At 37.6% G+C, this 27574-nt stretch overlaps 1 protein-coding gene across 2 annotated transcripts in view; it reads left to right on the top strand.

The window, feature by feature from the left end:
• The first annotated feature begins 5459 nt into the window (after positions 1–5459).
• abca1a (ATP-binding cassette, sub-family A (ABC1), member 1A) overlaps positions 5460–27574 on the top strand; it is a 45726-nt gene continuing 23611 nt past the window's right edge. For both annotated transcript variants that reach the window (XM_066662176.1, XM_066662175.1), the window contains exons 1-8: positions 5460–5586; positions 8259–8352; positions 10484–10577; positions 13156–13297; positions 13613–13731; positions 18593–18714; positions 23224–23415; positions 26608–26697. In XM_066662176.1, the coding sequence (XP_066518273.1) occupies positions 8287–8352; positions 10484–10577; positions 13156–13297; positions 13613–13731; positions 18593–18714; positions 23224–23415; positions 26608–26697 (825 nt within the window). In that variant the 5' untranslated portion in view covers positions 5460–5586; positions 8259–8286. The remainder of the gene's footprint in view (positions 5587–8258; positions 8353–10483; positions 10578–13155; positions 13298–13612; positions 13732–18592; positions 18715–23223; positions 23416–26607; positions 26698–27574) is intronic.

The following is a 27574-nucleotide window of genomic DNA, read 5'->3' as shown; positions in this document are numbered from 1 at the left end:
CGTAAACAATGTCGTTCCATATACTATGCTTGTTATTAGCTAGCAGCTGAGCTGTGAGATGTGTTTTGTATAACTGCCTCCATATTTATTACTTCCTTCATCCATTCATTCATTGTCTGTAACCGCTTATCCAATTCAGGGTCGTGGTGAGTCCAGAGCCTACCCGCAAAAGCAGGAACACACCCTGGAGGGGGCGCTTGTCCTTCACAGGGCCACACACTCACATCTATGACATTGTTGAGTCTCCAGGCCACCTTCCAAAGTATGTTTTGGAGTATCCAGAGGAAACCCACGTGTACACGGGTAGAACACACCTAACTCCACGTAGACAAGTTGACTTAAACGCACTACCTCCAGGTTCCTGGAGCTGTGACTGCGACACTACCTGCTGCACCCTATTTATTTAAACTAGTTCATTATGTCTGCTGATGACATCATTTTTTATTTCACATGCTATAAAATCACTTTACATCACTGGAAGGCCTTTCCTTTCAAGAAGAACTTAACAGTTTCACTCTTTGTTTGATCCATCATGACGAGTGACACACACCAAACTCAGGATCTACACGTTCATGGTGGTCTTTGCTGTTATTTCAAAAGGTATGAAGGTACAATGTACAAAATTGTATTATATGGTCATCAAAAATCACTTTTTTCTACCAACTTGTAATGTAAAACCCCAGCTGATAAACATTTCTGTACAGCTCAGTCAACTTTCAGCACCAGTCTCAAGGCACTTTTGTTCCATGGGATGTGTGAACTTACTGTCTGATTTGTAGTTAAAAATCAAATATTATTTTAGTTACATAGCTCTTTTCACAACAGAAAGTCACCAAAACAGCTTTACTGAGATCCACATCCAAGTCTCATATGAGCAAGCCAACAGTGACAGTGGCATAAAAAAAGCCTTTAGTGCATGAGGAAAAAACCTTGAGAGATACCAAGACTCATAAGTGGGTGACACACAGTCACACATTCACACCCAGGGACACTTTTGAATCACCAGTCACCTACCAAGGTGTTTTTGGACAGTGTAAGGAAACCGGAGCACCCGCAGGACACATATGCGAACACGAGTAGAACACACTGAACTCCTCATAGACAGTCACCCGGAGCAGGACTCGAACCCACAACCCCAGAATCCTTTTCATCTTTGATTTGGACTGTAGTTTTAATGTTTCTGCATAACCCAACTGTTAATGTGAAGAAATTGATTAGGAGTTTTGTAAAAACTCAATTCTAGAGATATAGTCAAACAGAGGTTACAATCTAAGCAACAGCATTCTGTGAAATACTTCAGACGTCTGGTTCCTATCACAAATTAGGGAGTACGAGTTCTGACTCGATTACGTTCTCTAAGATGGACCATATTTCACATCACCCTAGAGGACTTACGTTTAAACCATTTCATTACACAGTTTTCAAAATAGTTGAACACCCCCTTTAAAAGAAAGGTGAGGAGGGATAGTTGCATTGAGTGGATGGTCAAACCAAAGCGCATAACTCATGTGCCATATATTAACTGTTTGTTTTATGACTTGAAATGAGGAGTGTTTATTTCTGTGCTTCTTTCTTTCAGCTTTTCAGTTTCATTAGCATAATGTACACATGTCGTGTGTCGGGTTTAAAGATGTTAGCTCGACTGTTCGTTTGTCAAAATGTAATATATCCCCCTCAACACGCAGTATTTTTCTCTTTTATTTTCGAGCAGTTGTTTTCCTCTCAGCGCCGTTTTGCTGCAGAACAGCATCGCCAGAACTGAGACGTTTACTTAAAAGGGCAACGACATAGCACTGACGTAATGCACACAGGAAGAGCGGGCCCCACCTGTCGTATACATTACTGCTCTGGCTGAGTTTAAAAGAAAATAATACTAATTGGAATGACGTGGTGTATATCCAACAGAATAGCTTGAAATATTGAAAATGGTTAGACTGTTGATCGTACAACTGAACAGGGCTTCCATCACAGCTATATTTGGGAAGGGGTTGGCACTATTTTTTAAATATTATTAATGTTTGGGCAAATTTACACCTAATTGTTAGTGCATTAATGAGCCCCAGTTCCACCCCATTAGTTATTAGATGAAACCCCTCTATCACACAGGATGCCATCAACACGGAGTAGGCGAGGACAAGCACATGCTTTCTATGAGACACACAATGTCAACAACAGTTACTTTTTAGCATTTTGTAAAGCAATATCACAAGAAAGACCCACATGCTGGAGGAGAGTGGCATAGATCTCACATTCACTGACAGAAGCCTGTGCTGGCACAGCTTTTGTAATGAACGGAGAGATTTGGGGCCATCTCCCACCCATAGAGTGTTGCCAGATGTGCTCTCTCATGACTCCTGGCTTTGCAAGGCTGAGGGATCAAAGGGGATCAAACTGGCCATCTCTCAATGTTAGAGCCAATAAGACTGCTGGGCAGAATGCTTTAGCCTCTGTGTGATATTATTGTTAGCATTAACCCTTCCATATCTGTATTACTTCTTTGTTTGGGCACATGCTTATTTACTCGCTTGTGTTTAGAATTCACCATAAGGGAAACCATTATCTGTTAAGTAGGTTTTTGTGATTTTTAAGGGTGGTGCTTTGTGTCAGTGATACTGTGTTGCTTTGTAACATAGTTACAAGTATCTATTGTTTCTGAAATAGGTAGCACTTAAAAAAACATTCTTTCTGTTATATAAAATTATTAGCAATGACATGTAGTAACTGGGCGGCATAGTGTCGCAGTCACAGAGCTCCAGAGGCCTGGAGGGTTCGATTCCCGCTCCAGGTGACTGTCTGTGAGGAGTTGATGTGTTCTCCCCGTATTCGTGTGGGTTTCCTCCGGGTGCCCCGGTTTCCTCCCACAGTCCAAAAACACACGTTGGTAGGTGTATTGGCGACTCAAAAGTGTGTGAGTGAATGTGTGTGTGTCTGTGTTGCCCTGTGAAGGACTAGCGCCCCCTCCAGGGTGTATTCCTGCCTTGCGCCCAATGATTCCAGGTAGGCTCTGGACCCACCACGACCCTAAATTGGATAAGCGGTTACAGATAATGAATGAATGAATGTAGTAACTGATCTAGAAGATTCTTCTACTGCATGTCCTGATTTGACCACAGTGATAACTTCCTTTATTGTTTTGCTTTTTATTACCCCATTTTCACAAACTGTATTTTCTGTTGGTACGTTAGGTGTATTTGAAGTTCGTTAAGTACATTTCTATAAAAATGCTAATATTACATTTAAATATTAATATTATCTTTAAAAACATAATCCTCTGAGCTTAATAACTGCTATTTAGCATGAAAAAGACTTCATATGGTGTTTTTTTAGTAGCTTAGAAACTGCTGCACCTGATTTTCTCTCACCAGCTGGTCAACAAGCCCATCATTGGCATTCTTTCGAGTTACAACACGGAAAACATGATGAAATGAGGTCAATGTCCATCTTACATTGGTCAGTGTTAGCATGTCATTAGAAATAGATGCATCATCACATTTAGAATATTACTTTACCAAAATACTATGATTCATATCTTATCAGTTTTTACTACAATTCACAGGCATACAACCATAGTAGTAAATTTGTCAGACCTGAAAATTGTAAACAATCTTGCATGATTGTTGTCATAATTCATATTGGTTATATACAGCAATGTGCAAAAGACAGAGCCGGTTTTTCATTAACGTAATTTCCAGTCAAGATGAGATATTAACAATAGCCTACTTCCACTGAATAGAGGAAAGACAAAGTAAAACAGCTGAAAAAAGAGTAGTCCAAAAGTTTTAAAAACATTTTAAAGATACAGGGAAAATATGATACCTAACAACCATGCAGGACCATGTCACCACCAGAAGAAATTTAAAAGTCAAATAAACTGATGATGTTCTCAGCACAATAGATTGACCTGTGCAGAGCCCATCCTTGAGTGTGTTTGGGACTACCTGGATAAGAAAATGCAGGTAAAGTTTTATGATTGAACATCATAGGTGTGGGGGAAAAATACCTCTGAGTTTTTCATTGAAAAAACTGAAAGCAAATGGAAGTTGTAATAAAGCCAAATATGTGACAATAAATAAACACATTGTGTATTGTTCCAGTTGTGCTGATGCTAAAAATGCATAACTTATATGTAAGTTGGCTTGACTGGAAATTTTATTATCAAATGATGGTCTCTAACTTTGGATTTCGAAAACCAACATGGGCTATCCAAACAAATCCTTAACTCAGCAGATCCATCAGAGAATTGAGGAAGAGGTGTGTGGGTCGGGTGTGTTTTTGCTGAGTGGTCTGCCACATACCTACCCCAGTGCACAGAGACAGGAGACTACAAAAACAGGATGCAAGCACAAGTCACATGGTCAGACTAAGAAAAACTTCAAGGTTACATGTGGCACAATCTGAACATTTTGCCTGGTTTTGATTTGTAGCATATCTGTCCAACTCCATTGAAACTAACTCATAAAGCTAGAAACCAAATATGCTGAGGTTAATAAATTAGTACAAAGCTTTCAGCTGTTGAATTATGGACTGTTGTATAATTGCTGGCACTTTTCTTAAAGTTATTCAGTAAATATCCCACCTAATGGCAGTTTGTTATATTTTAACCTATAAACCCAAGCCAATCAGCATCTTCTGTTACACTTTCACCACATGTATGTGCAAACTTATCACTTTAGAATATAAATAATAACGTTATTTCAATTTCATTTTTGTGGAACAACCCAAGCATGTAACTGAATTTTGATGTTTGTGGACACTCACTTATCCAATAGTGTAAGTAGGTTGTCCCTTTTAACAGCTGCAGGAATTGCTTCTACCCTTTTGAGGAGGCTTAATACATGATGATGGAACACTGATGTGAGGATTTGGTTGCATTAGTATTAGTGAGGTCAGGGACTTGACCTCGGAATTCAGATCATAGCTGAATGTAGAGCATGTCATTTCATTTTACCCTTGTTATACATAGATGACACCAATGTAACCGAACACCCGTGTCCACAATGGGCACAGTGTCCACCTAAGATCTGAATTCACGGTTAGGGGTGTACGCTAACTTTAGGACAGCCTTTTCTTTGCGTTCATGACAACCTTCATCAAAATGGCGTTTGTTTTTAGAGGATTGAATGTTTAAACATAAAAAGCCACTATGAAATAAAAATACACAACATGTAGAAAACCCACATTCAAACACAATGGAACGTCGTTTTAAACATTTCTATAATTTGCGTTATTGCACGTTCAGAAAAACAAAAGAAGGTTAAATGAACGTGTCCGCAGCCGGAGCCGTTGCCGGTTTAAGAGCTGTTTTGGGTCCGCACGTGCTTGTGTTTCAGCGCGGGAGGGGCCCGTAAAACTCTCACAGCTTTGACCGAGAGTTACCTCGCCTGCTCGCAGCTCTTAAAGGGGCCACGCGGCTGGCGGTATAAAAACGTGGAGGAGCGAAAAAAAAAGCACAACACAACAGACAGACAGAGAAGGAGAGAGTAACGGTTCTACGTAGAGGAGAAGAGGACCAGTTTTTTTCCCTCAATTCTTTCTCGGAAGGACTTAACATTTATGAACACAAACAGTCTCCACTGAGTAGCGAGGGTGAGTGCAGGCGGTTTTGTGAATTAGTTTTCATTTTTCTTTAATGTATTTTTCCCAGTTAAAAACGATGCTGAGAAGTTCCGAAAATTGCGGTAATGCATCAGAAAAGTCGTCCACCTCTTTGTAATCTATAATGCTGGAAATACTGAAGTGTGTTCAGCTCGAAAATAAGTGTTATTCGGTGGCTTTCTTTGTCAGGACTCAAAGCCTGGGTTAAAAATGAATGTAACCTGTATTTATCCAACGCGTTTCAGAGAGTATGACAACCGCATAAACGTATGTGTTGGGTTTAAGTGACCCCTGGGTTTGGAATGACACGATGTATTTATGTCACTTTTAAGAACATTGCTCATTTTCTTGTGTCTCGTGGCTCGCAGTTTGCTGTTGTCTCCAGATGGAGCGTTATAACATTCCTCTGGACTTTTAAGTTTGTGCTCTTCAGAGACCTTCGCGCATTTTTGTGGTAAAAAGGTGAAACTGAAGCACAAAGGAAGACCTTACTCTCGTGAGTCGAGCATCTGTTCCTTCCTAAGCTGTCCAGAGTAAAGCCCCATCACCCCCAGCCCCCAACGTCCCACGGTTAATGAATTAATGGATTCATTAATAAATCCAAAACGGCATCTAATAAAAACGAACATCTGGTCATAGGTTGTATGCTTGCTATATGCTGTATGTTATATATGTATGTGTTTCTGAACTTGTGTTAATGTAACGCTGGGTTTCCTGTTGTGGTGGGGCTTTAGCAAAATGACCGACAGTAACCTCCCTCTGTTCTCTCTCTCTCTCTCTCTCTCTCTCTCTCTCTCTCTCTCTCTCTCTCTCTCTCTCTCTCTCTCTCTCGTTTTTTCCTCCTTTAAAATGTGTCTCAGTTACATTGTTCCCAGACTAAAAAGCAGTCTTTTTTTCTCCTTTTAGTCTCTCTCTCTCTCTCTCTCTCTCTCTCTCTCTCTCTCTCTCTCTCTCTGTCTCTCGCTCTCTCGTTTTTTCCTCCTTTAAATTGTGTCTCAGTTACATTGTTTCCTGACTAAAAATCAGTCTCTTTTTCTCCTTTTAGTCTCTCTCTCTCTCTCTCTCTCTCTCTCTCTCTCTCTCTCTCTCTCTCACACACACACACACACACACACACACTGTATAGCTACCCATGCTTTATGTTTAATAGCATTTGACACTGGATATTTTTTGTTGTAAAAATCTTATATGACAAAACATTGAGACAGAAGAAAAACCATATGGTTAATAAATTTATATAAACCATAAGAATTGAAAACATGGGGCTAATGTTTTTCATTTTTATTTCCCAAATTCTGCACTCCAAAGTGAATGACAGCAGTTAATAATAACAAAACCAAAGAAAATACTTCATATTTTCATATGTTATCACTAAACATTGCAGAAAATAGCTGCCTAGGCTTTAGCGAATATCATATTAATGCACCTTACATCCTCACTATGGTCTACATCAGCAGTGAGAGAAAAAACTGTGGTAAACAAGAAAAACAAAAGACAAAATTGCAGTTCGCTGACAGAACCGATAGGGGCGCCATATTCGTTGTAACTGGCCATCTGCCACAGTTCAAAGAGCTGCAGAAATAAAGACATATAAGAAGAAACAGACCCATCTTTATTCTTTAATTTGTCCTCCTTTTCCAAGTATGTCAGCCATCCAGCCGAGGTTATGTAGAACAGGTGGATGTATCCCTCCTTTCCTACTAAAGAAAAGTCATTAATCATCATTTCATAAACCTGAAGATTTCTGGATTTACTCTCCAGGATTTCAAAGCAGACATGAAAAGGCCATCCTAATGCTACCAGTAACCACCCACTGGACCACCAGTGCTATAACAAGCAGACAGCTTCCTTTCCCAACAAGTAGCACACAGCTTTAGTCGACATGATTGGTTCAAACTAATGGAAGAAAACAGTTTATGTACTTTAACAAACCCATTGTTTAAGGGCAGCCATTTTGTATAGTTGGACATATCTTTATGTACCACCATTTCTGTAAGCACCAGTAAATAATTTTATGCAAATGTCCCTACTTATACAACTTTATTATTATTAAAATTATTTAAATATATCTATTTATAAACTCTGGAGGCAAAAATGGTTTGATTGTGTTTTATCAAGTCAGATTTTTATTTTGTTGTTTACAATATTAGAGCTGGGAAGAATAAAATAATCTTGAGGGCCACTTTGTGTTCCACTTCAGTGTCAATTATGCGATAATTAGAAGCAATGAATGTCAGCTGCCAGATAAGCCATAAGGCATCTGTTCCATTTGGTATTTGGGAGAAATGGCTAATAGTAAAATCTTCAGTAATCCGAGGCAGTTGCAGCTTTACCAGTCTACATTTTAGCCTCATTTAATTTAAACCCTATGTGTATTTTCTGAATACAGATATAGATTATCTGGAGCAAAAGTGGGTGGTCTCCTGGCTTCAAATGTTTACCAGTTCAAATGTCTGTTGACTTTTGTGCAACATACTGCTGGTGCTGTTTTTGGGTGGCATCCCATCATCTCATTTTATAAACTCTGGAGATAAGGGTGGCGTGAGTCTCGTCCAACAAATAGAAACCAATGTGTTCTGCTCTGCTGGGTCGCTGTATGAAGTGTGTCATTAGTTTGGCATTGTGGACAGCTTACTGACTCAGGCACCTTCTTGTCTTTGCAGGTCCAGAGAGGTGGTACGGACGGGCAAGATGGTCGTCTCCACTCAGTTGGGTTTGCTCTTGTGGAAGAACTTTACCTACCGACGGAGACAGACCGTAAGATCAAAACAAAATTACACTTCATGTTAGAAATTTTCTTTTGACATTTGAAAAATATTACTGGGTAAAACTAAACTAGCAATAAAAAATGGCCATAGCTGTGAAATATTCAGCATTCTCCTCTGCCTCCTCTGTACTTTTCACATTTCACAATTCAAAAGTTCTTATAAGTATCAAATATGCTTATGAGCTAGTCAGTGTTCGTAGGAGGCTAGAATACCTGTAAATTGATTTAAATCTGTTCAAAATGGTGTGTAGATGAAGTGTAGATGATTGTATACTCATTGAGAAAACCATAAAATTAGTTACAAAATAATTTATATCCAGATTTTCTCACATTTGTTAAGGAATTAATACTTTTCTGGTAGATATTTGGCCCAAAATATTGTAAATATATTTAATCAAATATATGACTTAATATATTTTAAAGCTTCAGAAACACTTATACAATCAAGTGTGACATTCTTTAATGTCCAGCTCTGTCCCTGAGGGCCAAAGACCAATGTCCAGTGTCCTAAGTCCAGTACACTGCTTTAATCAAACACACCTGTATTAACTAGTCAATTAGTGGCCAAGTTTAGCATGTGTTCAAGTAGTGAAACCTGAGATCGATTCTGAGTGTCATGTATGGGGCACATTCCCTGTCTATAAACCATATGGAAGCATCTGCTGAGGGTTTGGGGGCCATCCAACAGTTGTAGGGGAACTTCATGAAAGAGGTATTGTTCTAAACAGCTGATGTTTCAGCATCATCTGTCAGCACACAAGCTCCACCTTTACTGTTAGCCCCCATCAGAGGCAACAATCCCCTTTAAACTATTTTGTTCACATGTGGAGCTTGGCAAATTTTTTGTTGTCTAGCTGTTTATCACTGTTTGTATTACAAAGGTACACAAAAAAAGCACACACACACACAAACTAACTCTTTGGGGACACCAGCAAAACAGAAATGTGCCTCATAGAAAATGGCTGACAAGACTTTAAAATGACAGAGACACTGTGGTTTTAACCACAAGGCAGTGAAATGACAAATTTAGTCAGAGCAAATCCATGGTCTGCCTTTGTACTGCTTTTAAACTCAGAAGACTTTATTAATCTAGTATTAATCTAGTTATAAAATGCTTATTAACTGAGATAATGTGCAGCAATTTTCATAATTTTAAAGAAATCTTCATCTAATATCTTATTCTCCCACACTTTAAATTCTCTTCTAGGCACATATAAATTGTAAAAAATTGGATGTATTTATAGGATTATGTTTCTCAAAATAACATTGTTTTGAAATATCTGGAAGCCATTATTGACCAAACAAAACAACCAAAACGACACTTATACACTTTAATAAAGAAGCTGCTGGTGCTCTCTGAAATATGAATTGACCACCCACAGATACAGACTTCAAGAAACAAATGTTTATTATTTGAATTGTAAAAAGAAGAAAATGCAACCAACTTTAGAGACATGGAAATAGTAAGAGTGGAAACATTAAATACAAAAAATAATAATAAAAATAATTTGTAATTAGCTTGTAAAGTGTCTCTGTAAATTTCTGCTGAATATATATTTTCAGCTTTTTCCTGAGGCTGAAAAATGAATAACATTTTACTTCACATGGATATGAAAGAGTGAGCCTTTTCACTTTGTTTTTGGGCAGGTGGGTCAACTGCCTGTAGCATCTCAGTTCTTGAAATTTCTTGAATAGAAACTTTAGTCATTCATTAAAGAAAAAACAAACTAATTGTTGTCAGTGTATTGGCCTTTCCCTGAGAATATGCCAACCAATCAATTTTCACCATTTAGGACCACAATTCTGTGGGTGTTTTAATGAATCAAGTTATCAAGTTACGTAAACCAAAAATAGTGAACTATTTTGGACAAAGTACTGATGTGAAATCTTTAACACTTACATATTTTTTTCAGCAATGTATTTTAATATATTTTAGGGAGTATCACCAAAGAAATATCATTTTCCATTCTGGTCTTTTCCCTGTAGGCAGCCTTATGTTGCAACATTGTGTGCTCAGAAATAATGTGCCTGAGGATTAAGCATGCCATTTAGGATCTTTAGGAATTTAACCTGAGAAAGGCGCAACTTCAAAAACAGTAATTTCTCTTTCTTCTTCCATAGATCCAGCTGCTCATTGAAATTGTATGGCCTCTCTTCATCTTTTTCATTCTGATATCTGTGCGACTCCACTATCCTCCCTACGAGCAACATGAATGTAAGTGACCTCTGACACACACCAAAATTTGAAAATGGAAAGTGCTCTGTTCCAGAATTTTCTGCTCACTTCCAGTTCCGTTCTTGACCTGTAACATGAGTTAAAGATTATGAGAACCCCAATTACAAGCCTACTTTTGTTTTTGACATTTGCGTTACAAAAATGGCATATTATTACAGAGAGAATGAGAGAATGAATTCTCATTCTCTCTATCTTTGAGAGAATGAATAAAATGTATTATTTATATTAATAATTTACTCAGTTTAATCACTTTTCTTCTTGAAAATATGCAAACACATCTAGGTGCATTTTTCGTTTAAAGGGCCTGTAACATATTTCTATTAAGGGATCCATTTATATTCTTCTTTTAATGACATAATAGTAACAGTCATTGAAACTGAGACATTGAAATTTTTTTGTAGATTACTTTACATATATGAAGCTGGAAATTAATGGCAGGTTTTAAAACCTCTAAATATTTGGTTCTCTGTTGTTTTACATATAACCTTTTTACAACTGCTATTGTTGCAAAGAAATCTGCATACTAGACCCCAGAGTGTCATAAAAGGGCATCAGTGACATGGAAAATGTCCCTCAGATGTTTACACAATACATACATTTTTTACTGTATTTACATCAAAACAATAACATTTTCTATGACATGAGCTCTTTAAAATTTATGGTAAAAGTCCTTACCATATATTTGAAATGTATTGCGTACATTTCAGATGCTATCATTTGCCAAGTTGTCATCACATCAGCCAAATAGGTTATTTCATTTTTTCATCAAAATATTCAACAAAATGATGTACAAAAATTCGGCTAAAATGTGTGATTGTTTTGACTTTGTGTCCTTTTATATCACATTTATAAACATGTGATCGTGCTTTTCATTTTATGTCTTAAAAAGATTTCTATCTTGGTATAAACAAGAGTAGCTCTTTCATGGCTGTGTATTCATACGTATCACATTTTCACCTTCATTTGAGGCCAATCATGCCAGATACTTTGGGATCACAATGCCAGATTTCTCATCTGAATTTGTCCAGCAATTATAATTAGTGATTGCAGCCAATGTAGGTCAATTTACTTCTAACCCATTTTTGTATGAGGCTTTGACACAGAACCAAATTCAAAAATTGTAAAAATAACCAAGCAACCGATTGGAATTAGACTCATGACTTGGGTGGATGATTTTAACAAGGTCGGCATGTTTTTATTTGCAGTAGCCTAAACTTGTAGTATTTGAATTGAGACGAGGAACTGCCAATATTTGCTTTTTTGTGTGGAAAGTGTACAAAGCCCCAAGGAGGTCAACATGTCGAGTGGCTCAATGTGGAATTACGTGTAAAGCAATAACACTAAAAAATACAACTTTAGGATTTTCAGAGTGATTGCCTATGCTGTGTTATTCCAATGTGAATTGGAGATTTACAGCTTGTTACATTAGGAGTAAGAGTCTTTGTATACCTTAAATGCTACTCTTCCTCAGATTATCTTTTTATCAGTCTGAATAATTATTGGCTATTGTTTCCATTTTTCTACTTTCCTAATGTCATAACTGAATTTAATCAAGTTGTTTTAGAACAATTGTTATTTTTATAAAGAATCTATTTATAAATATACCTACAATAATGTGCCAAATGTCAAAGGCCATTTTTCATTTATTTAATTTCCAGTAAACCACAGTCTAAATGAAAAAGAAATATTTACAAATGTATAAATTATACAAACTGGGCAGAAGGCTAGACTTTTATACTTATCACCCAATTATGATCTGTAATAAACAAATCTCAAATAGACAGCAGTCACTGAAAGGTAAATAATCTGTGAAAAAGGTTTTGTACACAAAATACACACTGCACTTACCAAATGGTTCATAGTTCTACTGAGCGTGAAAAAAGGCACAAAAGAGATAACTCATTCTTCTAGATTACCTTAATGTGACTGACATGTATTGGCTTACTTGTTCACGTATTAAACCTGGGCTGGTGTATTCTTCTAGGGATCAAAACAGAAGCGGATTTGCAGAAACCTGATAAACTTGTTGAGAGAGTTATGCTTGAAGTCAGAATATAGTCATTTTATTTGCTTTGGCAATAATGTTCCTGATAACATCTTATCAGGAATAGGTAGCAGCCAATGGAGAAGTCTCTAACATTTTTGTAAGAAATATGAGTTTACTGTGTTGCCATATTCTAAAAATGATTTAAATTGTTTGAAAATTGTGAAGCAATCCCAGGGTTTTTGAAATATAAAGACTGATTGAAATTCAAAATAATAATGTTTGGGCTGTTTTCATATGAATGTTACATTCCATTACAGTACATCCCATATATAGTTAAAAATTGCTTAAAAATTTTATTTTTTTGTCATCAACATATTTTCCTAATAAATAATGATCTCACAGACATATTTCTAAAAAACATAACCTTACTGGATCAGTGCACAGTCAGATATTTCAGTTATTTGGTTCAAGTTTTTTTTTTATATTCAAGAAATATATTTTACTGATGTCAAAGGTTTATTCATGTTTTGCCTTGAATATTTTGCTGACTAAAATTTTCTTTTATTTTAGGCCACTTTCCCAACAAGGCCATGCCTTCAGCGGGCACTCTGCCGTGGGTGCAAGGCATCATCTGCAATGCTAACAATCCCTGCTTCCGCTACCCCACACCCGGAGAGACCCCTGGGGTGGTGGGAAACTTTAATGACTCCATGTAAGCCTGCTACAATCCCTGCTTTCATATAAGCCATCTCATTTTGTTGTCAGTTTCAGTTCCTGTCAAAATTGGGCTTTTTAATGTCACAAAATGGAGCCTTTCACAGCAGATATAGCATACATATATCAAACTCCCTCATTACGTCAAAGCAACTTGTGATTCCTAACAAAAATCTCAGATTGAAAGGGAGTTGGTAGCAGTAAAGTAAACAAAAGGAAAATTCTGCTGCAGCTAAATGAGCTTAATTAGACAGTGTGGTAGACTATAGTTTATGGAACAGTACCTGATTTACTGTGGCTGTATCTTTTACAGAATCTCCCGGCTCTTCACCGATGCCAAGAAAATACTTCTGTACAGTCAAAACGACAAGAGCTTTGAAGGCTACAAAGGACTCGTCAGGGCTTTAAGGAAACTGCAAAAGAATACTGCAGGTATGTCTGGAGCGTTTTGCTTGCATTTGGAAGAAAACTTGATAAGTATGTAAAAATGAATGTGAGAAAAATGTAATATTAAAAAAGTTATATGATACTCCCATGGCATTTCTTCCACATTACACGTCTACTTTTCCTAAAAAAACAGAATATAGATTTAGACCAATTTCTGAAAGAAGCAGTGAAGGTGTCCAAAATATCTAAACAAAATTTCCTTCACTGATGCAGCATCTTTCACTTCCATCATCAGCTATAGAGCATTATTCATCGTGCCCTGCTCTGGGCAGCCACAAATAACTGGCTTGCTTGGTTCATGGAGTTAATTAAAGGGAAATATGTGAGGCCCACACGCCATGTCGCTTACTGTATCAGACTGTTCTGTTTGAAGAACGCCAGGGTTGCCTCTGTCTGTCTGTTTCCTGTTCCACTTCCTGGATGCGTGTGAATGTTCTAGAAAATGCTTTGCATGTCACAATTTGATCTGCAAGTACTCAGCAAGATACAACAATGAACTGGACTGACTTAATTCAATTTGCATTGTTTTACCAAGCTTACATACAAACTCACCTCCAAGTGTAGTTTATGTGGACACCATGTACTTATTTGGTTATTTTAAATTCAGCACATATTTATTCAATGCACTTTACTCATTAAGTTTATGAATGATGTGTTTTCAGATAATTTCTTTAAAAATAGGCATTTGACAGTTTTAAAATAAGAGCTTTAAAAATAGTTTAGTCTTTGTCACAGAGGTGTTTCTAGCATTTCAAAACAGGAAAGCCCAAAATATGTTTCTTATCACTGGACTAATAAATGCAGAAATTAAAAGTTTGGTTCATAATATATAACAATGGCATTAGTGATTTCCTTTCATCCATCCATCCATTATCTGTAACCGCTTATCCAATTTAGGGTTGCGGGGGGTCCAGAGCCTACCTGGAATCATTGGGCGCAAGGCGGGAATACACCCTAGAGGGGACGCCAGTCCTTCACAGGGCAACACACACACATTCACTTTCGAATTCACCAAATAACAAAGAAGACCAAGAACATTTTGTTGATTTTAAGAATTACAATTATTTATTTATTAAATATAACTGGTTAGAGTAAAACATGTGAAGTTTAATTGTGGCTGTGCGCACCTATATGGAGTTTTGTAAACACACACAAACACCGCAAAATGTCTCCCCACCACAAAAACACACACTCTTGCGAAATTAGACAAATTCAGCCGTCCTCCTCTCTCTGTGAGATATAATACATGTGTAAATGTTGCAGAGTTTGAGCCATCCTGCTGAGCTTGTGAACAGCCTAGTAACATAACTAATGTAGAGCCAAACACAATCCCAGAAACACACAGATACAGAGCTTGTTCCTGTTTTATTTGCTATCATTTATCTAAATGAGACTTTAAAAATGACCCTGTCCAGCTCCACTGGGCGACAACACTGTGTGTGAGGCTCTGAGGTTTTTATTGAGTTACTGAATCTCGACTTGCCCAAGGACAAAGCCACAGTTTGTACTGAAGAACCTTTTTCTCTGGTTCGAGCTGGGACCGTTTTTTTTCTGTTTCGTAAACAAGTCGGTAGAAACGTGGTGAATGGTTCCAAATCTTGTTCACAAACTGTAATCACTCTGTTTCCTTGTTGGTGGAAAAGCACTATGTGAAATATGGCTGAAGTAATAACAGATGGTGTAATAGTGCCACTTTGTGAAATATGGCTGACCTAACAGCAAAATGCAAAATAACATTCCTACACGCGCATGTGCGTATAAAAACATTAGGAGTCAGTGAGTAAGTGAAAATGCCTCTTCTAAACTGGCCCGGTAGGTGGTCTTGCAAAAATGAAATAGTTTTTAGTTATCATATGTTTTATATTTCTGTAATCTAGTCTAAGTTATAACTAGCTTATGTGTCAACATCAGTAGATATTAGAACTTAGCACTAGCACACAAGTCCCATATTACTGCCTCCCTATATTAAAATTACTTTGTTTCACAATTTGCCTTCCAAAATAAAATGGATATCTCTTGAACAATAATAAACAAATACAGAACATTAACTAACATTACATAATGTTGTGTTTCTTAGTGACAGCTAAGTTGTGTTAATGCAATGCAGTACCATGAAATGCCATTTAAGCTCAGACAGTTTAACTGAAAGTTGAGTAATACATGCTACAGATGCATAGCAACCAGCACTAATGCTGGCACACTACATCTTTACTGTTTACACATTAAAGCTTCTCACCTTCTTCCATTTATTTTCTGTTTAAAAGACCCTTATTGTCTTTTAAAGAACATAGTGGCATCTGGGGCAGTATACAGGACCATAAATACATTTCAATGTTGTTGACATATCCAAGAGCCATAAGCAATACTTAACATTACACTTAGACTGGACTGAGACCAAGTCATTACTGTGTGGATTTTAAAGCATGAGTAAGTGAATAAATAAGTACATGGTTCACAAAGACATTGTGTAACTGATCTACTAATGCGCTACATATTTTCATATTAACTGTGGCACTCTGGAACAGCTGAACATAAACCTAATGTTACCATGTTGAATGCCAAGTGTGGGCTGTAGGTATGTTAGCAGTAACTTCAAAGTACACTGAAGGAATAGGCCTGTTAATTATTATGACTTGATATCCTATTCTAACTCTACATACTGCAGTATTATGTTATGCTCTAAAAATGTTCAATCAATATCATTGTCATATCTGATAGTTGGTTTTGCAATTAAATGTTTATGGCTGGTCAACACAAAAGCAACCTCCTTCAGGCAAATACTTTAAAAGTAATACAAGTTAAAGAACCACACACCATTGATTACATGAATATCCTTTCACCAAGTACCTTTTGTTCCTCTGCCAGGTTTACTAAAGTCCCCTTCTATGTGGGTTTGTCTTTTTGGGCAGCTGCCCCTTCCTTTTTTGGTTCCTTTGAGATTGGTCCAAAAAAACCCACTGACCCCTCTGAGTTCATTGAAAACTGTCCTAAATGCTTGTACAAGATCAAGCTCTGCACAGGACGCTTGCTGTCATTAGATGTACCCTCTTGGCTAATCTAATTTTACTGGACAGCATTTGTGTTGTGTTTATTGGATGCTTTTAAGTGTGCTTCATTAACTTCTATTCATGGGTACTGAGCTGGAATACACACTTCAGTATACAGCATTTAGTCCAAGTTTACATGAATCATTCAATTAGAAATGCTAATGCTGCTAAAAATAAACGAACAACTAATTAGTATTTATGACTGAACCATTCCTTTAAAGGACCTACTGCAACACTATTCAGTGTCAGACATGTCAATTTGCTTCATTACGTTCCACGTACAAGTTTGGACCATAATTAGCTTGGCTTATGATACAGATTTTTGTTTAGCTACATATTATTTTGGTGATATCACCTTAATTTTGCCCACCAATGGAGTTTCAAATCATCAGCTTTGTTTAACACAGTGCTAAGTACTGGAGGGCATGCTGGGAGTTGTAGTTATATACCTGCTGCTGACAGATCTTAATTAATGGTCTCAGAGTGCCTTTGTATGCTCCTGAGGCCTATTTTACAAACTGTGCAACACCTAGATGCCTTCAGCATTCAGAGACTTAGCATTGTCTCAGAGGGCTAACCTGGAGTTAAACATTTCCCCTTAGTCCAAATGGGATTTCTGCTGAGTAGCTTTTTCACTGAAGTCTAAGACAGGTCATTCTGGATCATTGGATTAATCTAATATTAGACGTTGTTAACTTATGTTTTTTATTTACAGGCCATTCTCCATTTTATGTCTATTTGATACATACATAGTATAAGTCGTCTACTATGTTACCATGGATAATATTTAATACATTTATCTATACAAAGAAATGAAAATAAAACTGGTTGATTCAAATCACATTTATAACAGAAGTTACTTTGCAGTACTTAAGTACTATGTTGAAAAATGTTAGAGTATTCTTGTTCTGTTGTCCAATTTAGCCCTCCATCAGTAAAGCATTTACAGTAAAATTTTAAAAAGTGGTGTAGCGGCATAACACTGGCCATCCAAAATGCCCAGGATGTCACAAGAGCTTTTTCCTGAATGCAAGTTGTTAATATTGCACAAAGGGGAATGACCGGCAGTAACCTCAGAGGGCAGGAGGCTGACTCATTCCAGTTAACACCGACGACTCTTCTGGAATGTTCTGACACAGTGAACACAATAAGCTCAGTTAGGATCCTCTCTATCTCTCTCTCCCACCCTCTTCCATCTATAGTGTTTATCCTTATGATAATTATTATATCTGCATCTGTGTTCATATGTTACTTCATTTTTACAGTTTTACAATATTCACGAGCAATACAAATCTGAGGATGCGCATATTTGTTACATAAGAGCAATGAATTCTGTGAGTGCTCCATGAAGTGTTTTCAAATTTGAAAATATTCTCTTGGTTTTGCCTTTAACATAATGTTGTACAAAGCCAGGCATAGAACAAATACGTGATCCAAAAATGCAAACAGCGAAAGCCCAGTGATTCCGAGTAGGCTCCGGACCCACCACAACACTGAACTGGATAAACGGTTACAGACAATGAATGAATGAATGAATATCTTATATATCTTGATATGGAAAAATAGTTAAATTAATCATATATATAAAATATGTGTCAGGCTACTAATCACTTCAGCAAACTGATTATTTGTCTTGAGTATTTGAGCAATCATGACAGACATGATATGGTTTCATATTACCCCAACAACCTTACTGCAGCAGATTGCTAGATAAATTCCTTGTGAGTACCTTATGTATGATAATGGCTGTGTTTTTTTCTTTGTTAACTCTGAACATTAATATTTGTTTTGGCTTATAGCATTCAAACTGAAGGACTTTCTCCGTGATAATGAAACCTTGTCTGAGTTCCTGGAGAATAATGCAACCCTGAGCAAACATGCCGTGCAGCAAATAGTGGATGCTGACGTCAACCTGGAGAAGGTAAGGCAGTTTTGTTTATGTTGTAAATGGCATATTTCAGCTCAGAATATGTGCACTGTAAAATATCCTTTATCCCTTTAAAGCCAAATGTATGAAATATTATACATGATTTTTGGAGGTGGCTTTTTCATCATCTAATGAAAAATACAGAAACAAACTTTCATCCTTTTTGGGCAAGTGTTCTGAGTTCCCTACTGAACTGTGAATGACGTGGAAGCATATCCATGCATTTACCAAACCATTACAAAATTGTTGCCATCATCATGAAAACACAGGAGAAAATCTCAATTGAAGAAAAAGCTAAAATCAAGCAGTTCCAGGTATGATTTGAATGATGTTACTTATCTTAAAACAAAGCATTTGTTGTTCCGTTTCATAGATGTCATTATAATCATACATAAGATAAGATGTAAAATATCCTATGCCAATCCATTAGAACTTCACATAGGGCCCACCACACTCTCTTCCTGCCTGCAAAATTCCTGTTGAATCCTACACCTGAACAATAGGGTTTCTGTGGGGTTTATGATCCGATCAGCAAGCTATCTTTAACAATTATGGTTACTCATTGAGCCCAGCCCATGAGTACCCAAACTGTATCACTAACTCTTCACATCAGACAGGCACCTCCTCTCGTTGGTGTTTCGATGAATTAAGCCCACCCCCCTCCAAGCCAGCTTTACAGTCCTACCTTACCCTTTACCATCAACAACAGTAAATACACACTGACCTCCCTGGTGACTAGCGCTGTACCTAGCACCACTGGCACCTTTAATTCATGCTCAGTGCCATCAGTTCCATATGAACTTTATACAGTACATCACCAACAATCCCAACAGCACCTGTACAGTGCATTTCCCCAAGTAATCTTTGTTCTCCTTATCCACAACCACTGACATTTCAGCTGTTTCTGATAACTCTTTCACAGCTGTCCTTAGTTTCCTGCCCCTGATACTGAATTGCACAAGCAGGGATGTGACAGACTTGGCTACAAATCCTCTAAGACCTATCTCCACCAGTCTTACATGTGCCTTCCACCTGCGTTCCCTCACCTCAGCAACTGCAACTTTTTTCCTATGTCCACCAGCAATTTACAATCACCCCATCTACCAATATTTGTAGCCCGTGCACTCGAAAAATTTCCCCCTTGTGCACAGAGCAAACAATCTTATTACTACAACCACTCCTCAATGCATTAACCTCTAACCATTTGCTGTCCAACAAACATGCTAAAACACTTAGCACCTGATTATGTCTCCATGTATACCGACCCTGTGACAAACTAATTTTACACGCCGATAGAATATGCTTCAGTGTGCCAACCCCTGTACATAATCCACAACTAGGGTCCTCACCTACCCACTGTCCAAAATGTTGCAATCTTGGAAGTTCATCATAAGTTGCACCCGGCAAAAACTTAATACGACTTGCCTCCATCACCCACAACTCTTTCCAGGAAATTTTCGTCTTCTCTGGATTCTCCCATCGAAGACAATGGCCTTGTTTTGCCTGTGATGCTCTCCCGCATTGTACTTGGCCTATCACATCCCTTAGTTCTAATGAGCTCCTGGCTACCTGCATGGTCATTTTCAGATTCCAATTCTTGATTGGTCTTTCTTGGTGCCGCTGCTTTTACCACTGCATTTTTTGATCCTGACCAAATCATCTCACGACTCACCTTTGCACATTTAAATTCCTTAACTAAATTTGTGAGTGGTAACTCCAGTAACCCTCTCCCATACCATACCATACTAATGAAACCCTGCAGCACCCATAGCCACTTACTTATGGCCTTGCTCATAACCATTTCCATCCTCTCTACTTCTGTGATTGAAACATCATAACCTGTCAATGGCCTCCTAATACGAAGCAGTAAGCCGAACTGCAGATACCACAATTTCAACTTCCCTGGCAAACAAGATCTATCAATGCTATTAACAGCCTTCACCAGTTCAGCTTTTAGTCCCACAACTTGTTCTGTATCATTTAGTGCTGCACTATACAATCTGCCTAAACTCTTCACTGGTCTCTCCAATCTGTATTGATCATTTCACCTTCCATCAAAAAAATTAGTGTAGTGTATATGTAGTGTATTCTACCTGTCAAATGCTAATTAATTATAATAAATATTCAGAAAATCCAATCTGTTCTTTACAGCAGCAAAACACATTTAGAAACTTTTACGTATTTGTAAGTATTTTTATGAAACAAAAAGGCATTTTTAATTTTCTAAAAGCCTTTGTGTGCAAAATTTGTTGGCTCAGTTTTCGATTATTAGATTATATTAGACAGATTCAGGGGAATCTGGGATACAGATGAGTATGGGAGGTCTGTTGAATGACCTCATTCTTCAAGCGAAGGTTCAGACAGTAACAAACAACTGCAGATCCTCTAAATATGGAAACACAGTTGTGCAGATCAACAAAAAAAAGCCTTTGTGATTTTTGTGTTTTTATTACCACCAGTATATGAAATGGAAAAAGGTCAGAATGTAGAACAGAGTACTCATAGGTCAAGGACATTTGGAGCAGTGCTTCTCATCACCTTAATGTTATGTTTTCCTGATAAGTTCTGAAGAACAGAGACAGTCATTTGCTATTCGTTGTTTAGTTGAAATCAATCAAAATTAAGAAAACATTTTAAAGAAATCTAAAGAACAGTTTTAACTGATGCAGTGAACTAAATGTATGACCAATTAAAGAAAAACAATATTGGTAAATGCTAAATATAATGCATTTAAAATGTATATGATCCAAAATTTAAAAATTAACTACATTAGGCTTTTAGGTTTTTAAGAGCCACATAATGTATTATTTTCTAAAAATTCTGTTTTATTGTATTATTATTATTTCATGTGTCAGGCTTTAAATCCCTGCAGATCACCACTAAATTACAACATTTTGCTAGCATATTAACATATTAAAGCACATACAAATATGTTGAATATCTTGTTGAGGGTTTTCATATTTACATATCAATTACCTTATTTAATTAAATGCTAATTAATGTATAACAAACACACTTGCACAGCAGAGTCTAACTTCAGTATGTTTATGATGATTTGTCATTTTTAGAAAAATGCTAAATATGGTGTCAGTATAACACTTTATGAACCATAACATAAAGAAACACTTCAAAGTTTGGCAGCCACCTTCAAGACACTATCTTGCCGTAAAAAAAATTGCTTGCTTGCTCTTTCTATGCTTTATTTAGCACTCTCACCCCCCACCCCCACCCCCCCAATATAGAACCCTCTCAGGTTAAAGACATAAAATACCTGACACTGGAGATCTGGCTGGGGTAGTGATATAAAATTTACATTGTTGAATCTTCACTGTGGAGTCTGTTATGTAAGATGCCAAGGATCCTTCACTGAAAAAAGGAACATAGTGAATGTAGACAAGATCCTAATATATGCATAATTTCTTCATGAAAAATATGCATATGTTGATGTATTTGTGTTTAAATAACATACACATTTAAGACAAGCTAAAGCAATCAATGTATTACTTTCCTCAGTAATAAAAAAGGCAGTAGCCCACCTGCACCCCCGCCCCCATAAAATGCATTTGTGTAGATACGACCTTGTTTTGGAGAACAAGGACAAAAAGGCAGACTCCAAAGCAGCAGACAGTGCAGATAATGCATCATTGAGCCACGAGACCACTGCAGTCCACAGCTGCTCACGTGAGGGGGGGTTGTGGAAGGGGTGAGGGGAGAAGGAGGGGAGGAGTCACATGACTGATGCTCAGCACATGCTGAGTAGTAGGAGAATCCTGAGAGAGTCGGACCATATTCACATCATGACACAGCCATTTCGATGAGCTGCATGCTATAATTTTTGGTGGGTTTTTTTAAAGCTTCAGTGACATTTAGTCTGTCCCATTCTTTACAGAATGATCAAAGCACCAGAGGATTCAGAGTGATTATCAGACTTATATTTTCAATTGCACAGAAGTTTAGATTTGGCTGATGTTCCAAATTATGTTAACGTTAATATCGCACTTGGGTGGCACAGTGGCGCAGCAGGTCGTGTCCCAGTCACACAGCTCCAGGGACCTGGAAAAAAAATAGGCTGAAAAATGTTTTATACACTAAATTATGACTGTTTTGGGACATAAAACCGCACAAAATCATAGGTCAACTCCATGAAATGTCTTTGAATGCAGGATTTTACATCAGAAATATCCAGAAATGTAATCAATAATAAATATCTCTTTATTGTTGTGATTTACACATAGAATATATCAGTGTAAGCTTAGGTATAGCTGGTTTAACTAGCCAAATTATAGAACACTCACGTCTTACTCTTTCTACCATGAATACTTAGGAGTTCCTTATATATTTGCAGATGAATTATTAAATAAAATGACACATTATTTATGCTTAACTCAATATCAATTCTCTTGGAATATGAAACAGCTCCCTGTTGTAACACTGAAGTTACGTGTTAGGACAGATAAGGCATTTTTAAGTCTACAGATTACATATAATCTCTTTGGTGTTTAGGTACTTATCAAAGGGTTTGGCGTCCACCTGAGAGACCTGTGTAACACCACATCTCTGGAGGATTTTGTGACCATTGCTGACCCGGGTGTGTCTCAGCTGACACAACACATCATCTGCCAGGCCTCCACCGACTGGCTCAACAGCGCAGAGAGCCACTTCCTGTCCAACCTCGATTTCCTAAAGCCGATAAGGGTAAGGTCATCATAGCTTTATGCCATATATAGCCAGATGTTTGTGAACCCCTGCCTCTCCATGGTATTAATAGGGAGTTTGGCTCCCTTTGCTGCAGTAACAGTTTATACTATACTGGGAAGGCTTTATGATATTTATTAGAACTGTAAAACCTGTCATATATAGATTTGCTGTGATATTTTCAATATATATATTTTTAATATATATATATGGATTTGGAATCATACTCAAAATAAAAGTAGAAAATTAAATTACAGGCTGATCCAACTTCAGTGGAAATTCCTCAATTTAAAATGAGGCTCAGTAGTGTGTGTGGCCTCCAGGTGCCTGTATGACCTCCCTACAACACCAGGGCAAGCTCCTGAGGGATCTCATCCAAGATTTGGATTAAAGCATCAGTCAACTCCTGGACAGTCTGTGGTGCAACGTGGCATTGGTGGATGATGTCCCAGATGTGCTTGATTGGATTCAGGTCTGGGGAAGGAGCAGGCCAGTCCATAGCACAATGTGCCAATGGTGAATCTGCCAATCTTGGTGTTCTCTGACAAATGCCAATCGCCCTGCATGGTGTTGGGCTTTAAGCACAAGCCCCAATTGTGGATGTCGGGCCCTCATACCACCCTCATGGAGTCTGTATCTGACCGTTTGCGCAGAAACATGTATATTAGTGGCCTGCTGGAGGTCATTTTGCAGGGCTCTGGCACTGCTCCTCCTATTCTTCCTTGCTCCTCCTACGGCCCACTCCATGTCTCCTGATGTACTGGCCTGTCTTCTGGTATTTCCTCCATGCTCTGGACACTGTGCTGACAGACACAGCAAACCAAAGCCATAGCTCGCATTGATGTGCCATCCTGGATGAGCTGCACTACCTGAGCAACTTTTGTGGGTTGTAGACACTGCCTCATGCTATCTCAAGTGGTGAGAGCAATGACAAAATGCAAAAGTGACCAAATCATCAGCCAGAATGGATGAAAACAGACAAATAGTCAGTGTTCACCACCATGACAGAATTAGGGATTATTTCTGTATCTCAAACTCCAGTCCAACATATCCCAGAGTTGCTGAATGTAGCTTTGTCATTCCAGAGGACACAGTTTCACTGTAGTCCTCTGAAATTATACAAACTTTGTGTCCACAGTGGGTGCACAAGTTCAGAAGCTGAATTCCATAATTCTACATATCCTAGGCATGTCAGCATGCCTGTGTGGGACAATGACCTCAAAACTTCTTCATGCATGTATTTTTAATGGCCTTTGAAATGTATATGTTATAATACATTATTCAAAGTTATTCAGATGGTGAGGAACAGCATTTTGGACCCAGCTGGACTGGGACACTTATTCTCCTGTGAATCGGACATGCTATTTTAGACAACGCAATTAGTTCTGTTCAAAAAAGGACACAATTAAGCAGAGTCTCACTCGCCAGAAGAAGCAGAGGAAGCAGGAAATATTATTATTATTATTATTATTATTATTATTATTATGTAGTCTAAAAATTAATCAATTAACCAACCTTCTTTGTGATATATGAATACACAATCCCTCTCAGACAGCCATTTTATTAGATTAAACTTAGATTTTTGCAAACAAAACCAGATTAGCATTTCCTAAAGAAATTACAGTGCTTTCAAGTCAAACATTTTGAAGTCAAAGGTTTTGAACTTTTAGCAAGTAATGAAATGTAAAGACCGGGAAGAATGAATGGATAGAAAGAAGCAAATAGAAATTAAATAAAAAAGAAATTGTGAAAAAAGAAAAGATACGGGCACTGAGAATGAAGAATTCAATGGACAATTGAGAAATTGTTTATGAAGAAAGCAAAGACATGGATAAGGAAGAAGGTAAATTGAAGGGTAGAAAAGACATCCGTCGACCCACAGTCTTGTATGGGATTGCTAAGGGCAAGGGGACAGACTGAAGCCTGGGAGTTTTCCAATTGGATTTTGACAATAGACACTTTGTAAAGTAAATGATGCAGAGAAGCAGTTGCTTCAAACAAATTACTACAAACCAGAACAAATGTATTTCTGTCTCTTGTGAAAAGAACTTTCATGAAGTTCAATGGGAGGAATTTTAACTACATAATGGACTTTATTACAGTGTGGACATGTAAACCTTATGAAAAGTTGGGACAATTAGGTCAGCTAGAATGAATGCATGCTTCTGTGGGAATTGGACACCAGTGGCCACTGTCCAAGTGCATCTACATATTGATGCTGTTGTCTAGAGTCTATGCTAACTCAAAGAGCAGTGAATGTTGCCTTTGTCTTTCCAAAGCAATCAGAGCTTAAGATTGTGATGTGAAAGGCCAAATACAATATCAACCAATTTGCTTATATAAGCAACAGGACAAAGACTTAGCTAGTTTCTTTTCAAGACCAGATCCTATAGGTTAATGGGGCTATGTGGCTAAGCGAATGCTAAGATCCTACCTAGGCACTTGCTAGGCTTTGTAGGTCTTCAGAATACTATATTTATTTTTTAGTTGGTACACTCATTATGCTTGGTTTTGTTCAAATTCCAAGCACTATCAGAGCAACAGAAACCCTCTCCGCATTCAAGAAATCCTTGAAAACCCAACTCTTCCAAGAGTATCTTTTGCACTGAAAGTCTTTCTTTAATGCACTTATTACTTCCTGGCATATTGCACCCAATGTAAGGTATTTTGTATAATTCGTGCTGTAGTTTGAATGTTAGACTTTTTTAAGTCGCTTTGGATAAAAGCGTCTGCCAAATGCTTAAATGTAAATGTAAATGGTTGACGTGTCATTTTACCCACTTAAATTTGCTGGTAGGTGTCAATATATATATATGTAACAGGTTTCTAATAAAAGTGTCTATAACTAGCTTTAAAATTTGTTTTCATTTAAAACAGTCAGAAAATGTTCATGAATCGTTGTTAACTAAAACACTAGTAGATGCTAATAAATAAGCATTATTTTAGAGGTGTTGTCCTGACTGACTATGTTTACACACGTATGGCACTGAAGGCCTAGGTTTACAGTCATGGTCCGCCTCTGTATCTCACATAATCTGTTATTATATGCCAACAGTAAGATGTTAAGGCTAACACGCGACCTCCCATTATCTGACTTCTATTATATTCCTGTCTCAAGACTTGGATTTTGTAAGTATGAAACCAGCATTTTGACTGAATGTGCCTTTTGTGTCCCTTCCTCATGCTGTGCAGAAAGACGTCAAGTCTGACCCCACAGTCGTCCAGGATGTGTCCATGGCAACCGATCGGCTGCTGGAGAGCCTGGGAGCACTGACTGTGGAGGTGAGTGGACTCCTGAAATATCTCTCAGCCACTTTTGAATGCTAGATCAGATGCCAAAGCAGTGTGATATGTCTGATGAGGTTTCTGTCACACATCCAGAGCATTCCTCTGCAGTATCTGTGAGTGTGCATGTAGGTCGTAGGCTACTAGGCTGAGATTAGAATAGATAAATTTGTGCACCCAAGGGTGCTTCAGCTTGGTGCAAAAGTAGACCCTTGATGGATGTAAGGGATGTTATGTTTATTTAACTAAATAAAATTTTAAATAAAGAAAATGTGTATTTTAATGATTTGGTTTAGTTAGTACTTTGCAATTTCAACAATTAACAGAGAATCTGCAAATCATCATAAACCCATACTGAACAGTTTGTTCACAATGATTATTTGCACCCACTACTCCAGAATGTGTTATTTTATTTTGTGTTTTTCTGTGGAGGTTATAAAAACTGTGCATGCACAATTGAATGCCCATGACTATAAAAGAAGCCGAATTCACTAATTGTAATTAAAGGACATAGTGTACATCTAGCATTAGATTTCTTTATTTTTGTATTGGTTTACACCCTTTTATTTTATTGTCAAAGGAATGGTGTCTAACAGTTTGACTTTCATTATATTATCTATAACTTCCCCCATATTATGCCTTGGGTGTTGCAAAAAAACCCAAAAAAGTTCAGACTGTGGTCATGTCCTGACAAATTGCATGTCACTTCAAGTGCTTGCTCTTCAAAATCTTAAGGGCGTATTTATTTGTATAAGCATCCCCTACATTTCCGCTTTTGGAAACAGTAGCGGGGCTTGAAACTTTAGCCTTGCTGGAAGCTAAAGTGCACCACTGCTTGGTCAGTCAAGGCAACTTGCAGGAATTTTGGTCTCAG

The sequence above is a fragment of the Hoplias malabaricus genome, chromosome 2 (assembly GCF_029633855.1).
Source record: "Hoplias malabaricus isolate fHopMal1 chromosome 2, fHopMal1.hap1, whole genome shotgun sequence".
NCBI classification, from domain to species: Eukaryota; Metazoa; Chordata; class Actinopteri; order Characiformes; family Erythrinidae; genus Hoplias; species Hoplias malabaricus.
The sequence above is the reverse complement of the archived record's forward strand: the minus strand, read 5'-3'. Positions and strand labels throughout refer to the sequence as shown.